Source organism: Pagrus major, chromosome 15 (assembly GCF_040436345.1).
Source record: "Pagrus major chromosome 15, Pma_NU_1.0".
NCBI lineage: Eukaryota > Metazoa > Chordata > Actinopteri > Spariformes > Sparidae > Pagrus > Pagrus major.
Genome location: NC_133229.1, coordinates 11,662,167 through 11,678,599, shown reverse-complemented (window position 1 = coordinate 11,678,599; position 16,433 = coordinate 11,662,167). Strand labels below are relative to the sequence as shown.

The 16,433-nt window shown below is 40.6% G+C and overlaps 1 protein-coding gene across 1 annotated transcript; it reads left to right on the top strand.

Annotated features, from left to right (window-relative positions):
* Positions 1-1,648: 1,648 nt before the first annotated feature.
* ly6pge (lymphocyte antigen 6 family member pge) lies at positions 1,649-5,247 on the top strand. Its single transcript, XM_073482331.1, has 3 exons — positions 1,649-1,709; positions 4,017-4,133; positions 5,054-5,247. The coding sequence occupies exons 1-3, from the start codon at positions 1,649-1,651 to the stop codon at positions 5,245-5,247; spliced, it is 372 nt and encodes a 123-aa protein (XP_073338432.1).
* The last annotated feature ends 11,186 nt before the right edge of the window (positions 5,248-16,433 follow it).

The following is a 16,433-nucleotide window of genomic DNA, read 5'->3' as shown; positions in this document are numbered from 1 at the left end:
GCCCTAACCCTGTCAGAAAAACATCTGTCATATTAGTGAGAAGAAAAATTCTGATATCGATACATCAGCTACATAAATGTATAATTTTTCACAATGATCCATCAAATATGGTTTTCAAACAAGAATACATACGTAATGGAGGCTAGATATTTTACAATGTAACAATAATCTTCACTATCCTATCCTCACTGAGAATTTATTGATTATACATTACCCTGAGAAACTTTTTCTGCATTACATTCAGTGGAAGAAACAATTATATCTACACAATCAGACAACATGCCGATACCGATATATATCCGTGATGAGCCAATAATATAATAATAGAAATGTTATAGTAACACTACAGGCAGCAGGGTCTATGATATTCTTGCTCTTCTGCGTATTCAGTTGCAATCTGAGTAGTGACATGGATGTGACACCACTCTATAGATTACGTATGCTACAATATAGAATAGAATTGAGTATTCAGTTAGCCTGCTGATATTTCAGAGCCACAAACCTCAGACAGATAAAAGATCGATGAGTCAGGCTGACCTGAACTCTCTCTGCTACTAGATGATGAAGTGGAGGGATTACAGGTTCATCACAGGGATGCATTTTGGTCACTTTGCTGACAAGGCTGGATGGAGGATGTCTACTAATTTTGACATTGTGACATTGTACTGTTTCAAGTGAGTATTTGAGGAAACAAAATACACAAGCATGTTATTCTTATGTATAAATAATGCATTGATGCATCATGTACCTTTGTTTTTGGATTTACTTTCACCACAAGGGGGTACCTCTGCTTGTGTGAAAAGCTGCTGATTAGGACAAAAAAAAGAAATTATAATCTGGAAAATAAACATCCTTTATGCACATTATTGTATTTAGCAGGTTAGTAAACACAAAAATGAAACTACAAATTGCTGTGTGGTTGGTCTTAAAAGTACGTTTATTGCCACAATAACCATTAAACTACGAGCAGAGTGTTTGAAAACTAGTTCGAAATTAAAGTCACATGAAGCGATGGATAAATGTTTGAAAATCAAGCTTTTGTGACTCAAAGTGGTCGTAGCATCAACATGAACAAATCCAGGATCACACTGTCGTATGAAAAATACACTCAAAAGTGTGTTTACAATACACAAACAAAATGTTTGGGAAAAGCTTGAGATGATTTCAATGTTCAATAAACTTTTTTAGTTATTTATTTGTTTATTTTACAGTGGTATTGTGTCCTGGAAGCATAATTAAAATAGCAGTGTGTGTAACGTAGATTGATCTGGTTAGTAACTTTACACATGCCAGCTGAAGGTCAGAGATCAGTTTGGTTGTTGTCCTGATGCAGCAGGGTGATGTCATCGTACATGCCTGTACCAGATAGAGCGGTCAGACTCATGGGTGTGGCCAGAGCACAGAAGCCTTTAAGGTGAAAGGTTCAGGGTGAATCTACAACTCTTGTCTTGTTTGCCTGTCCCGTGTGAAGAAGCAACTACTGACACAGCAGAGTGGTGGGCCCAGGTGGAGGGGCTGGTAATCTCCTGGTCAGTCCAGGAGAGGGGATATTAGCCCTTCTGATAGCTCAGATTAAGCTCAGGGGGCTTTAGGAGCAAACAACCTGCTTTTCATTGTGTGACCAGGACAAGCGAAGACCACCAGCACCATGAGGGTTGTCCAGTTCTGTCCGCTGATGCTGCTTTCTCTGGTTCTGCTCGCAACCAACAGTAAGGACTCCCTTTTATGTTTTTAACCTGTCTTCTCCTATCTTCACCTCATTATTTTACCCCCTTTAGATCTCTGTTCTACTCTCTGTACACCTGTCGGTGGTGTCTCCTCTCAGGTGTTCTTCCTACTTGTGTTTGTTAACGTGTTTGTTATGTTGCTGTATTTTAAGTCCTTCCCTAAGAGGCAAGAAACTGTTGAGTGGCTTTCAGCTTTCAGGACACAACACTACAGTTATCTTTATTTTTCAGAAAATGCCTTGCATATGTTATCGCACCATGCACTTGATTTTATGCACCATGCACTTGATTTTATGTATTCTTGTATGTATTCTATTCTTGTAAAGTGTCTTTGAGAGTTTTTAAAAGCGCTGTACAAATAAAATGTATTATTATTATTATTATTATTAAAACTCTGAGACTAATTTACAGGCAGCCCTTATAATGACACTTTATGTTATGTCAAGTTTGCTAATTGCAGTTAATTTCTCTGGTAATTCTCCTGAGTTTTGCCTCCCTTCGGTCTGTCATCCTCCCCTAACTAGCATGCAATCCCAGCAGATAATCTCTTAATAGGCCTGGAGGCTAATACTTATAGCATGTGTGTAGAGCAGCTGTGCTGTGGGGATAGACTGTGGTCAACTGCAAACAGCAGGGGGCCTTTGCAGTGCCATGTCAACAAACAGTGGCACAGAAGCAGCAAAGAAATGAGACCAAACACTCCAATTGAGTTTCAGTAAAAGTAAATTATTACTCAGTCTTATTAAGTTGATTTGCTGGTTTGATAAGAAAAGTTCACCTCTTCGGTTTAAACTTGTATAGAAACAGCAGGTTTTGTCTCTGAGCAACTTTCCTGCCATTACGCCATCATGACCGAATGATGAAAGACGAGCCCGGGTTTTGAGGGAGATTATTTTGATGGCCAAGACAAGAGATGTGCTGCCTCAAAGAATGTTTGAAGCTTTCGGGCGATTCCTATAAGTCCAGCTCCGTTTGATCCTCTTAGGAAGCAGCATTAAAGGCAGTTTTTGAAGGGCCATTTTAGAATTTTTCGCTGGCGGATGAAAGTTTGTTCTTAAGGACGCGTTAGAGTGATATTTCAAAGGTCAGCTAGTTTCTCAAATAACCGCTCCTTCCTCTGGAGAGCTTTAGAGAGACGTTTGAGTGTTTTATGTGCTGGAGAAGGCTCCTGGAGCTTTAGCTGAAGGTTAGAGAGATGGGTTTTTGATCTGAGGGGACTTATTTAATACTTTGCTTGATTTAGGGAAGATTTGTGTGAAGAAAGCGAGTAATTAATGCTCTCTCTTCACTTTACAGTCATTGCTATCACTCAGATGTGAATGTACCATGCTTGTGTGTACACGCTCATCAAACCCATACATCCTGTGTCAATAAGGGATACAAATATCCAGAGTTAAAGCCCTTATAGAGTCTTTGCTTCGATTAGCTTTAATATGCCACAATGTTCTGCAGTTTTTACCATGCCAGAGCAGCTGGCTGTCTGGGTTTTACATTACTAGCATCAGGTCTTTTCATGCCTTGAAACAAGTAATCAGACACAGGGCTTTTTTTTTTTTAACATCACTGAGATATTTAGTAGAAAAATCCTAAATTAGCATCATAAACATTTCCCATCAATTGAAGCAATAACATCAGGTCAGCCTATGGGCTCATTTATGCTTCCTTAATGTAGGAAAATAGATGCGCTAGAGGGTGCCACTCAGAGTCCAATTGGTCTAAACTTTCCCAGCTGTTCTGTGGTAACATCATACAGATGTTTAAAACTTCTCACCAACTCGCACAACCTCTCCTCAAGAAGTTCTGCCATTTTTAAAGCTTCTTCCTCTTGGTCCTGTCGTTGTGTCTCGCTTGAACCATTGACTACACTGCTACACTGCCCCCAACGACTACTGGAGGTACTGCTCCATTGGCCCGTTTCCTTACTCTTTCAGAAAACTTGCAGAAAAATGGACAAAATGAACGCAGTACAGACAGAGGCTCCGTCCGTATCGGTATCTAAAGCTGAGCATAAATTAGCCTTATTTACCCTTTAAATGTGCAATAGTGGCAACATAGTCTGTTTTGATAGTGTTTATATATGGCTTACCTGCTATTAACTTGTTATGTTAAATATCCATCCAAAATGAGGTCATCCACATATTTTTGGTATTTGAATATTACATTATGCTTTATAATATTTAAAAATGTTGTAATTAAATGTTTGTTGACACTTCATGATGGGTTGACAGTTGTCCATTAGTCAGTGTTCTCACATGTGTTGTATGAGTATTTCTTCTCTGTTTCCTTCAGGTGAGGCTCTGCAATGTTACACCTGCATGGGCTCCAATAACGATGACTGCAACCGACAAGGCTCCAAATCTTGTCCCAGCTACTCCGATGCCTGCGCTGTGGTGGTGGGCCATGACAGTGAGTCCAACAGTGACAGTGTAGTAGCCTTTCTTTCACTAGCTTTCTTTCTACCAGAAAGATACATGAAACTGTGTTGTATCTGCATGCAAGGATGTGTGTGTGTGTGTGTGTGTGTGTGTGTGTTAAACGGATGACTGGCTGCCGTCTGGAGACACATCTCAGTCAGCAGGGGGTCTGAGGCTTTTAAGGAAATGAAGAGCTTTGCTACTTCTAGTCAATCAATATCCTTAATTAGGACACCATGTGTTCCTGGCACTGAGACAATTCCTCTTCACAAAATGATCTCAGTTTACTAGTTTCAACCTGGACAAGGAAAGAGTTTTACATGAAATATATCTGTTTTGTTATCAAAAAGTGGGGCAACAGCAGAAGTCATCATCCGATCTGTAAATGACACATTGTAAGTGCGCCAGCAACCCAATCGCCAGAATAAATGTTGGCAATTTATGTCTCTGCAAACCTCAGATATGCTGAAACTTTATAGTATTTATGTAGCAACCTAATGTTTATTTATGTTTGTTTTTTTAAATTCTGTGTTGTGGCAACACTGTGCTTATTGTCTGGTTAGGTTTGGGCACAAAAAACACTTGGTTAGGATTAGGTAATGATCATGTTTTGGCCTCTCTTGCCACAAACACAGCTGGAAATTGTCCCGAACATCTTGTCAAAAATATCTGTTTTTGTTGACACTGAGACGACTTCAAGTTGTCCCGACTTCTCATCAAAAATATCCAGTTTTGTTGACATCGACACAGCTGGAAATTGTCCTGACTCCTTTTCAAAAATATCCAGTGGTGCTCGCTTATAAATGGTGACATGCTGTCTTGAACAGTGGACGCAGCCATCTGCATTTGTTGATCTGTGTATGACGGCTGCTAAACAGGTGTAACTGACTTCTTTTTCTGTCTGTTTGTTAGGTGGGGTGATGAAGTCATGCTCCTACAAGTCTTTCTGCAGTCAGGCCACCAGTCAGGGCTACAGAGCTCCAGGTGTGAGAGTTCACTGCTGCTACAGCGATGACTGCAATGTGACGAGCTTCGCCTGCCGCCTGCCAGGACTCAGCTACCTGCTGCTGTTTCTGCCTCTGTTGTTCCACTGTTTATTCAAGTAGACGTACTACTCAACTTCATCATGCCAACAAGTATCCATCTGCAACACAAATGCCAAAAAACCCTGCCTAATGTTACACTACATGATGGACTACCTTTACATTCTGCTCTGATTTACCTTATTTATTTAAACAGAAACCAAGGAGTTACTGTACATATAAGAGCTTGAGGTGCTTTGTGTAATTATACGCACCATGTCGAATTGAAGCCATTAAGGAGTTTTCAAGTCCATGCGTCTTCACTAAGCCAATAACAAGATGATCCCGAGGGGTGTGGTGAAATAACAGGCAGAGATAATTTATCAGTTAAAGAGGAAGAGATGCTGTTCGATGCTCTGCAGTCCATCTGTGAAACTACAGGATAACAGGAACAAGACCTGATCACCTTTTTTGTCTTCTTTGTTACCTGTGCTCATGACACACGTTGCAGCAGATGTTCCTGTGACTAAATATGGCACCAAGAGTTTATTCAGCCTGTGTGTCGTTACATCATTAGTCTGCTTCCTGTTGATCACACATCTGACGAGCTTGGTGAGATATTCTGAAAGGTGGTGAGAAAAACACTTCTCCCACCACAGAAATGCACATACGCCCTTTACACGGTCAGGTGTGTTACACTAGGTGAGGTTAATCCGCTGCGTTTGAAGACACTTAAAGAATTACTGAGTTTATAAACAGAGGCTGAGCACATGAGGACAGCCTGTAAGTCGAGGCTACTGTATATGTTGTATAAAAAGCAAAAAGCAAAAGATTAATAATGTCCAGTTGGTTGCAAATACTCCATGCTGGTTTTAACAATTACTATTTAGTGCCCTATAATTATAGAAAGTTCTAGCAAACTGCACATCTTTAGCAGATTATTTTGCTTATTTTATGAACATTCATGTACATTGTATGAAAGTAAAATGTAATTTTATCTAAATAAACTAGGAAGGCCCATCCTTTCTTCACTGTGTATACTATAATGTAAGGAAATATTCTAATTCTACAATTGAATGGACTAGAAAATAAGATCTAATACTGGATGTACAGACCTAATGATAAAGATGTTGACACTCATTCTATGTAAATACAACCAATATAAAAGTCTTTTTGTTACTCTCTGTGTGAGTGTGTCATTATTTCAACATCGTCAGTGGTGTAAGATTATTTTTAATGTGCCATGTTGGTTCCACCACTTTGGTCCAGTCTGAATCTCTACAACTACTGAATGGACTGCCTTTGGTGCTACATTCGTGCTGCCTAGATGATGAATCCTACTGTAATGATCCACATCTCCAGCCAACATTTTTTCCCATCTTTTTCCCTTGGAGGGCCAAAACTGAAATCTAATGGTGGGCCGTCGGCCAAATTTAAACACCAATTGTATTGTTAAGATGCAAAATGGATTTTATAATATTTATATGTTAATTTAGTTTTTTTTCTTGCTATCAGTTATGGCAGGCCCCACTTTGGGCAGCCCTGATCTAGAACATATATTGTATTCCGGTGTTAGCAAAGTGCTGAGGTGGCAGGAAAGTCTTTTTTTTCTATTTTAAAGAAATCTTTTCAAACCAAAGAAACTCCACTGGATTAATATTCTTCAAAAACGTAATCAGTTTGAGATGAAATTACTTGATCTGTGTATTTTCTGTGCGCTTTTATCATTTTTAGACACTACTCAAGGGTGTACTTGAGCAAAAACCCATTGAGCATAAATTCAGAGTACCCTGTAAAAATCATGGTAATGACCGGCTAGATTTTAAAAACCAGGGCTTTTAATGGTATTCAGTGTAAAGTATTTACACAGGTTAGTGATCCAACTAAAACCCTAACCCTAACCCTTTAGCTTCATTAGCTTGATAGTGTACATGAATGCAGCATAGTCACCAGGATAAAATGTAAGTTGACTTTAAAGTACAGATAAGTCCATATGTACGTATATAACTTGTCATATCATGTTCACATTACATGTTATAAAAAATACTTAAAAAATGTAAAATATTTAATTAAATGTATATACTGTATGTATATGTGTGTGTGTGTGTGTGTATGTATATATACATACATATATATGATATTTTTTGTTTTTAACAAGACATATTTCCATTTTAAGCCAGACCATGATGTTTTCCTCACCTTACCAAGTGGTTTTTGTGCCTAAACATAACCAGAGCAAAATTTGAGAAAACTGAACCTAAAAAAACTGATAAGACAGTGAGGAAATTACAGTACTTTCTCAAGATGGTACATATTATGTGACATGACTCTGCATCTCCTCTGTCCTGGGAATTTGAGACACGCTACTATCAACAGCATAGCTTCAAACACCGTGGAGGAAAAATACGACAGATTATAGGCGGGCACATAATGAGACATGTTAAATGATTTGAACTGTTGTACTGTTAATTTTACGGTAATAAAATGAAAACAAGTGAGAGGTTTTTATGTAAACCATGTAGACAAATGTGTCCTGACACCATCTCAATATTTGTAAACCCAAATATAACAGCTGGAACACAACAGCTGCTCCCAGCCTGGAGACCATGTTAACAAATTATGATCACACCCAGAGAAGATATGAGACTGACATCTGTTGGACTGGTGACATTCTCTGCTTACAGAACAGCTTCGACACAGTAGTGAACTTGGTTTGAAGATACATAAACTGCCTGCCTTGCCAGTGTATTTATATCCATGAATAGTAATATGAGAGCTAAAGAGTCTAAGATTATGGGTAAGAATTCGCCCTTTTATGCTTTATACACCCCAATGAGCATCTTCCTCCCAGCATGCCTGCTCTTGTAGTTCCCGCAGCCTCCACTGTGAGGCAGTCTAGCCACACTTTTGACTTCAGATGCAGTCAAATCTACAAGAGTGTTGCAATTCATATTGACCAACCACGCCTCAAGGGTGCTGCTGAGACTGGCTTGAGTCAATAGTGACAATAATTGTTCTGTTTTATTGCTGTCCGTTGAGATTTGTACTTTATTTAAAAATGGGAAAACTCTTCTTCTTGCTGCGGCAGACTCTCCTCTCTTTATGTTCTCTCTTTTCTGATGTCCTGCTGCTCTCTCCTTTGACAGGCAGGTGTGAGAGTGTGAACGAACTGCCCTGGAGGGGGATAGACACTGACCCCAAACCGTGAGTCTCCAGGCCCGCTCAACCGGAACCTGTTCTGGGTGCTCACGTCCGCAGACAGCCGCGAGAGTGGCCCCATGTCAGTCCTCATCAGCTTTATTTGAAAGGCTTCTTTCACCTTAATTAGGGTGGGAGGGGACGGCTTGCATAAACTTGAAGGGCTGATGGAGGGTTGACGGGTCAAGGTGCTGCTGAGGTGTAGGTGGGGGTGTCTGAAGTTTGTCTTTTGGGGCACGTAGTTCAATTCAGACTGTTCAACAGTGTTACGGTCATGATGTGTTCACTGTGCTGTTTCCCTGCTGCACGACTCTTGTGTGAAATGTCACCTGCACTTCTCACCAGCAGACAGATTCCAGGACAAAGTTTATGATTTGATGAAGGATTTAAGAGTGCAGTTGTGGCCAAAGCCGCCGCTGAATTGGGGCGTCTGCGGACAATAACACTAGTCCCTGTATTCCCCCACGTGTACGCTATCTGAGCTAAAACTGAAGGTTATCGCCATGGTAACTTTGCTGTTTAAATTGGAGTATGTTTAATCCCAATCCTCTGGCACCTGAAGACATTATCACTGCAAATCCCACCATCAGTCATCAAAGGGATGAGCCAGCTGCCCTTTAAGGGAGGCTGTGCGGAAAGCAACAAGGCTGAAGAAACCTGGTGGTTTCTAAAATAAACCAGACAGGTTTCACTCCATGTGAATGCCACCAAATGTCCCACACACCGACATATCCGTCATTATTTCTTGTGTGTTATCAGAGAGGATTTATCAGTTGTTGAGTTGTGTTTTGATTTGGCACTGGAAAGATCGACGTCTTTCTGAGAAACTGACTGTCGTCACACTGCCATGTTTTCGCTGCTACAGGCCTTTTCTTAAAGTATTTATTTTCTGTGTGTATTGATTGCACTTCCTGTTTGTAATGACAGCAGGCTGCAGCAGAACTTATTAGACTGGTCAATAAAGGAGGTTGTGTTTTTCAGTTATGGTCAATTTTTGACTGTGCTCCAATCACCTCTGCGTAAATTAGGATGGTGACATCAGGCAGATGGCTGAAGCAGGATGCTCCTCCCGAACAGGGAAATAAACTTATGAACCATAGGTGGAATCCAGGTCAGGTCCACATACAGTAAACAAACCTGTTCATCTAGGACAGTGGCCCCCCTCTAGAGAAAGAGCAGTGTTCAGTTGCCCCAGACCGTCAGCTTTGGATACAGTCCCCTCAAAATAACCGACAGTGGAAAACTTAATGGTTGTGTATCCAGGTCAGCAATCTGCCTTTAAACCATTGATCAGCTGCTCCCAGCCAAGTACAGTCAATATCACAGACAAGCATGGACATGGTGACCAGCGGTTGCAAAAACAAACAAACACATTGGAGCTAAAAGGACGCACACTGCTCAACATCAAATGCCGGTGCCATTGTGGGGAGGGAACAAAGGCGCTCGGGGGGAATGAGAGCGTGTGAGACGTTGGCTGTGTTTACAAGCGCCCGGGTCCCGGCTGGTCGGCCCGGGTTCACCCAACGGTCACCGGTTCTGAGGTCTCCGGGTCTCGGGTCTTTTTGAAAAAGATCCATGAAGCAGAATTAAAGTGATCTACCTCCGGACTCCGGACAGAGGACTGTGAGGGCTTTTTGGTCTTTGAAACAGGGAAGAGGAGAGATACAGAGAGCGAGCGGGAGGGGGAGAGTTAGGGGGGGACTGAAGAGGGAGCCAGGGGGGAAAGAGGAGAAGAAGAATTATGTGTAATGAGTGTGTTCCCCTGCCTGAGCTACTTTGAAATGTGACTAAATGGCCCACCTTCTGTGAGGCAGGTCCCTGGCTTGAGGGCAGCTAGGAGCCCACAGAGAGAGCCTGAAGCTGACAGGAAACACAGAGCGTACACTCCGAGTGTGCAGCATGTGTAAACATTTGGATAATATTTCTTCTCATAAACCTTTTAAAAAATGTAAAACAAAGTGATTAGCATGGAAGTAATATGCTTAAGATGAAAGAAAATTAAGCCTCTCTAATCAATTTAATCCCCACGACAAGAGTTTCTTTCACTGAAACAGTTTCTGCCTTAAGTTCCTGCTGTACTTAACTCAACTCACATGTTGAACCACCGACTTTTATAATGTCTAACATAATGGTGAGATATATGACAATTGTATTCACTTTCAGTACTCACAAAACTTGAAACAAGGAACACTGTTCTGCAAACAGGTTTCCTGTGCAATATGATACATTTTCCTCATAAACAACATATTTCAGATGTCATAGTTGCTCATTAGTGGATCTATTCCAAGTAAACATGCTTTGAGCCAATATACAGCATCTAGCTTCTCCACCATATGTTGTCTGCAGTTTTCACCTCCTTCCTACTCTCCTCTCTTGAGAAGACAGCGTTTGCACCATTTCTGTTTCAGCTATAGCTGTGGTACAGGCTGTCTATTTTTGTTATCCCCCACAGGACGAACAAAGGAGCAGGATTATAAAAGAGAGAGGACTCCTGTGATGAGCTTTTAGTAGAATTACCACAGTTCTGCTAATTCTGTATGTCTTACAGGAGGAACAAGATCTACATCCATATGCACCGGCTTTTAGATTTTAGTGGGTAAATGTAGAATATGAGCAAGTATTCATGAGCAACTTTCAAAAATACCCTTACTAAAATGTCAATTGTGAAATTTGCCTTATTACAGGTGAAAATCACAATTTCACATGCAGGTGAATATTTTAACATGTGAACTAAAGTTTTAACTGGGAAAGAAAATGTCACGTGAACTAGACATTTTTTACAGGTGATTGGCTAACATTACCACATATGGAGACAAAACATGGCACATGAATTTATGTGTTATTTGTTTCTTCACATGAATTTTTATTTGAACTAAAAATTTCAACATGTGAAAAGAAAATAGTATCAAATTAATGGACATTTTCACAAGTAATCAGCTTGTTTTTGTAAAGATTAGAATTTCTTTATGTGAAAACAAAACCTTGTTTTCTCACAATTTGCTTTTTCATGTGTGAAAACCACACTTTTACACATTTTCCCAAGAGACTGGCTATTTTCATATGTGAACTAAAACTTAAACATGTGAATAGATAATAAATTCAGATGTGAACAAGATAACTTCAGAAGTAATGGGCTTTTTCACATGTGGATTAGAATGTCCGCATGTGAAAACAAAACATTGTACAGGACATCCTGTGAAATTAGCTTTTTTATGTCTGAATGCGACATTTTCACTCATTTTCACATAAGATTGGCCATTTTCATATGTGAACTAAAGTTTTAAAGGAAACCTGCTATGCTTGTTTGTTTTTTTTTCCATTCCTTCAAGTTTTTATGTATGTTCTTGTTCATGTAAAAGATCTTGAAAGTTAAAAAGGCCAAAGTCCACACCTATAGAAGCTCCTCTCTCCCACTGAAAACACTGCTCCTGGAACGCCTCATCAGTAGTCCAGCCTTTAATTCCGTGACTTTGTGACATCACACTACATCACCATGTAACACATTTGCATGGCATGTTTTGCACATAAGAATTGATTTAGCACAGCTGCTCTGTTGTTGTTAGCGGTGCTGGCTCAGGCGTGTGTGAGTTGACCATTCATGTATTTTTTCACATATAACTGAAAATTTCCATGTAACAAATGTATTTTTTCACATATGATTTACATACATTCATATGTGTTTGACTTTTTTTTCAAACGTGGATTATAATATCAACACGTGGATGCACAAAATATTATGGAGAACTGCTGAAAGTGGCTGTTCTGACACGGACAGGTTGACTGTGTTGAGAGTAGAGGGAAAAGAGGATAACAAAAGAGAGGAGAGGAAAGCAGACCTTGGAGCCAAAACCAAATCACATCAGTAACCGCTGCGCCCTGGGGTGAGGGCAGGCTCAGTCAGCCGTACCATTCAACTGGGATAATTAGTTTTGGAAAGGAATATCAACTGATATAATTGAGCATTCTCCGCTAATGAAGATCCTCTGTGTTGTCACTGGTGAGGCGCTAATTGACGGGAGAGGGATGGTTAGGGTGGGTGCAGGGAGGGGGTGAAGGGCTGCACAGGATATGATGGTGGAAGTGCTGCCAGCGCTGGCTCGTTGGTCGCTGTTAGACCTGGTTTTATTTAGTAGTCGGTGACTCACTGTCTGCTTTAATTCACATAAAGGATCGTTAGTGTGTATGACAGGTTCATTCACCACCGTTTGCAGCGTTCCCTCCAGGTTTTCCAGGAGATGAAAGAAAACTCGCTGCAGGGTTTAGAAAGATAAGAGTGGTTTAGAAGAGGGCGGGGTCTAAAAGAAATCACAGGAGTCCAGCGAGAAGGGGGAGGAGGGAGTGCAGGGGTTGCACAGGTCGCGTTGGGAGTTTCGATTGAGGGAAGCAGAGGGTCGAGGATTTGTGGAGGGAGGGCTGCGAGGAGGGGTCATGGTGAAATCAGTTGAGGGAATAATAGGAAAGCAAATTGGTTTTGACAAGTTTGGGGAGCTGGAAGTAATGCAGTCCTTTAAAGGGGAGATGAGGGAATATCCAGCAAAACTATGAGATAATCAGGGGTACTATTCAGGAGCTGGGTGAAGGGAAGGACCCGAGCCAAAACATGGGGCCTGCTGATGACCCCGAAGGGCTCGTGGAACAGGGTCAGCGCTCATGTGCAGCCTACAGGGGGCGACAGGATGAAAGAAGACTTGAATATTCATATAAGTGAAAGATGTGCTCAACTTGGAGTTTGTGTAACTATATGAAAGACTTAGATAACCTTCTAAGAAACCTTTCAGAAGATGAATTTTATATTGATTTAGTATATTTTCAGCCATGAATAAATCAAATAAAGTAAAGCCTGCCAAGTGAATAATATATTTTATGACAGGGTTTAAGACATCCTTGGTAAGTCTGAGACCGACAGGCAGGCAGACGGATGGAGAGACAGAAAAGCAGACGTGCGTGGTAACAAACAGACATCCAGAGCGGCAGTGCAGACAGACAATACTGATCCACTATCCACTAATGTCACACATCTCTGGAATCAGGCATCGTCCCCATAAGCAGGCTGCCTGCCAGATCAGCTCCACTGGCAGCCAGCTAGACAGACTGCTCACAGCAGCCAGCATGGAGACAGAATGACGCAGAGCAACCAGCGAAGGTGTTTGAACACAAACAGAGGATTAACAGAGTTCTGGGCATGGAGGTGAGGGTAAATAAAACACCAAACAGGCCTGCACTGCAGGACAGCAGGTCCAAACAGAAAAATGATTTCACACTCATTTCAAATTAATGTTGGTGGGTAATGGAGTCATGGTTCAGCTTTATGCTGTCCAATTTGCTGGAGCTGATTTAATATGGAGGGCAGGAAGGAATGCATCCAGTTAGGATTGGGTTTTTTTAAGAAAGGAAATATTGTACTGTTCCCCTGTGACAAGGGAAAGGCAGAGGGGGGAGCTTTTGTTGGGCTGAAATTGGAAATTCCTGATGGTGTCAACACGGAAGTAAACGTTTGCGATAAAGTCAAATTTTTCTCCCTGCGCCTGCTGACACCTGCATGACTTGATCTCACTTTTGTAGATATCATCTTATATATACAGCAAGAGAAGAAGACACATGGGTCTGATGCAAGAATGCTGCCTCAACCCTTCAACCCCTAAGTGTCTGATACAGAAGGCAATTTGCTGCTGCTTGTCAACCTTGACAATTTCTGAATGCAAATAATAACACTCACACATTTCCAAAGATCTCAGCTGAATAGTTGCCAAAAGTGTACGAAGCATCATATTTACGAGGTCTAGAGGAAAGATAAGTTGACAGCCAAAAAGAAGTAACCAGACAATTTGTTTTCATACATTGTGGTAAGCCTCATCCATTTAGTATTCCAAGCAGGTGAAACACAAGCAGGGAGATAAATGAAGCAAACAGCTCAATATAGTTTCATTTGGTTGCGGCCAAGATGATTATTTGTCCTTAAAAGGCACCACCTGGCCAAGTCTTTCTTAAGAAGGTATTTCTATACTAGTTAGTGTAGGATAAAGTAGGGAGCGGTCTCAGCTTAACTCAACAGTCAGGAGATGTGTTTGCCCCTCAGTGCACCAGCCTCCTTCTCCGTGTTTTCCATGTGACTCCATATCCCTTCACATTAGTGCAGTCCGCCGCAAAGTAGCTGCAAGAATCAGCACGCGGTCAACTGTGGCAGGGAAAAAAGACGGGAAGAAAGAGAAAATATTTAAGGCCTTGCTCCCTCTGTCAGCTTTCACCTCCTTTCCCTCCTTGTTCTTGTTTTCACAGCCCTTAATCCTGGCGGCTCCAACGCGGAGCGGTCACAGGTTTTGACAGCAGACTGTAATGACCTAAGCTGTTCTCTGCGGGGGGTGAGGAGGGGAGTTGGGGTAGGTGGTTGGAGAGGGGGAGTGAGGAGGGACAGAGGAATGTTTAATGAGAGGTCACTTGGCATTTATTTTTAGGTGTAGCGCAGTTGCACGTCTTGGACACCAGGGGCTGAGCAGATACATGTATACCAAGTCTGTTTGGAAATGGGCTGTCTTGTCTTGAGCATACACGACTCACGCTTAATAATGTACAACACGTCATGAACTGATTCAAAGTAGTACAAAGAGCACAGAAGTTTCTTTCCACAACCTTTCTGTCTCCCGACAATCAGTGATATACTGGAACATCTTATCACAGCCATGTTGACTGGTAGGTCTTGTAATACACAGACTTGTGTATTACAACTATATATTAGTTGTGCCCCTGTGGTTTGTACCTTAAAGAGTCCAGTCTAGTACCTCTGGTGGAAATTTTGTACCTTGATTTAAGGGGGGGGGAAATTACCTTTTTAAAAAGGGCACATCTAGAAATATTGGTACAGATACCGTTTACTGCTTGAGAACACAAAGTTACCTTGAGGTCCAATATTTAGCCCTGATGAAAACATAATTAAGAATACTATATTCCTACACACTTAAACTTTAACGGACAAGTTAAAAATCAACTAAAACCTTTATAGTTTGTGTTCTTGTCAAATGAAATGCTTGTTATTTGTAACCTTCGGTCTTCTCTCAGGAGAAAAAAAAAATGCACTCATTAATACATTTTTCAGCCATGGATAAATTAAATAAGCACAGTCTGTCAAGTAAACAAAAACTTTTCATGATGATGTTTGAAACGTACTTATTAACCGATACATGCGTACAGACAGAGAGAGAGACAGAGGAAGACATACGTGCACAAAGGCAGGATTTAATTCAGTGTTTATAATAAAAATGTTGCTTGACATTGAGTTGTCTGATTCTGTTAAAAGGTTATCAGTAATTTGTGTGAACGTTTTAGTATAACAATCTATGTTTTGACAAACAATCAGCTGTAACAAGCCAGAGATACTTATGTTTATATGTAAATATACCTGAAACTACTCGACAAACAAATAAGTCTCTCAGCCTTTGATAAATAATCCCGGCAATAGCTTAAACTTGTATGAAGTTCAGAAAACTTTACATAAAATAAAAAATATTAAACACAGTCAAAACATGTCACATTCATGATCAACAAGGTTCAGGGTAATTTAACTGTATTTTTTGCCAATATTTTCACAAATAAAAACCCACAACATACAACATTTTCAATCAAGGTTATTTCATAAATGACTTACTGCATGAAATATAAGAATTCTGTATAATACATATCTGCAAACCTTAATCTCACTCAGTTATGCTGATTCCTGTATATCTGTGCATTATAGTTGTTACATTAACCTAGTTGCAAAGATTTTAAATTGGTTTAATGAAAAAGACAAAAGGAGCATTAACCCCAGCAGCAACATGAAAATGAATCCTGTAGAACTGCAGTTTTCTCCTGATTAAATGCAAGGTGAGAGTGTGAATGTCACTGCTAACCCTGACAGGCTAAGTGGTACCCAACAGCACTTGGTTGCCATGCAACTGTTGGCAAACCTAAAGTGGAAGTGCGGATAATGTCGGAAATATAAACATCTACATGAATTGAGAAGGAAACCATGTAAGAACATAGTTATATCAAATGTAAGATATAAAGTTGCTCTCCGTGGTTTAGAAAAATGTGGCACC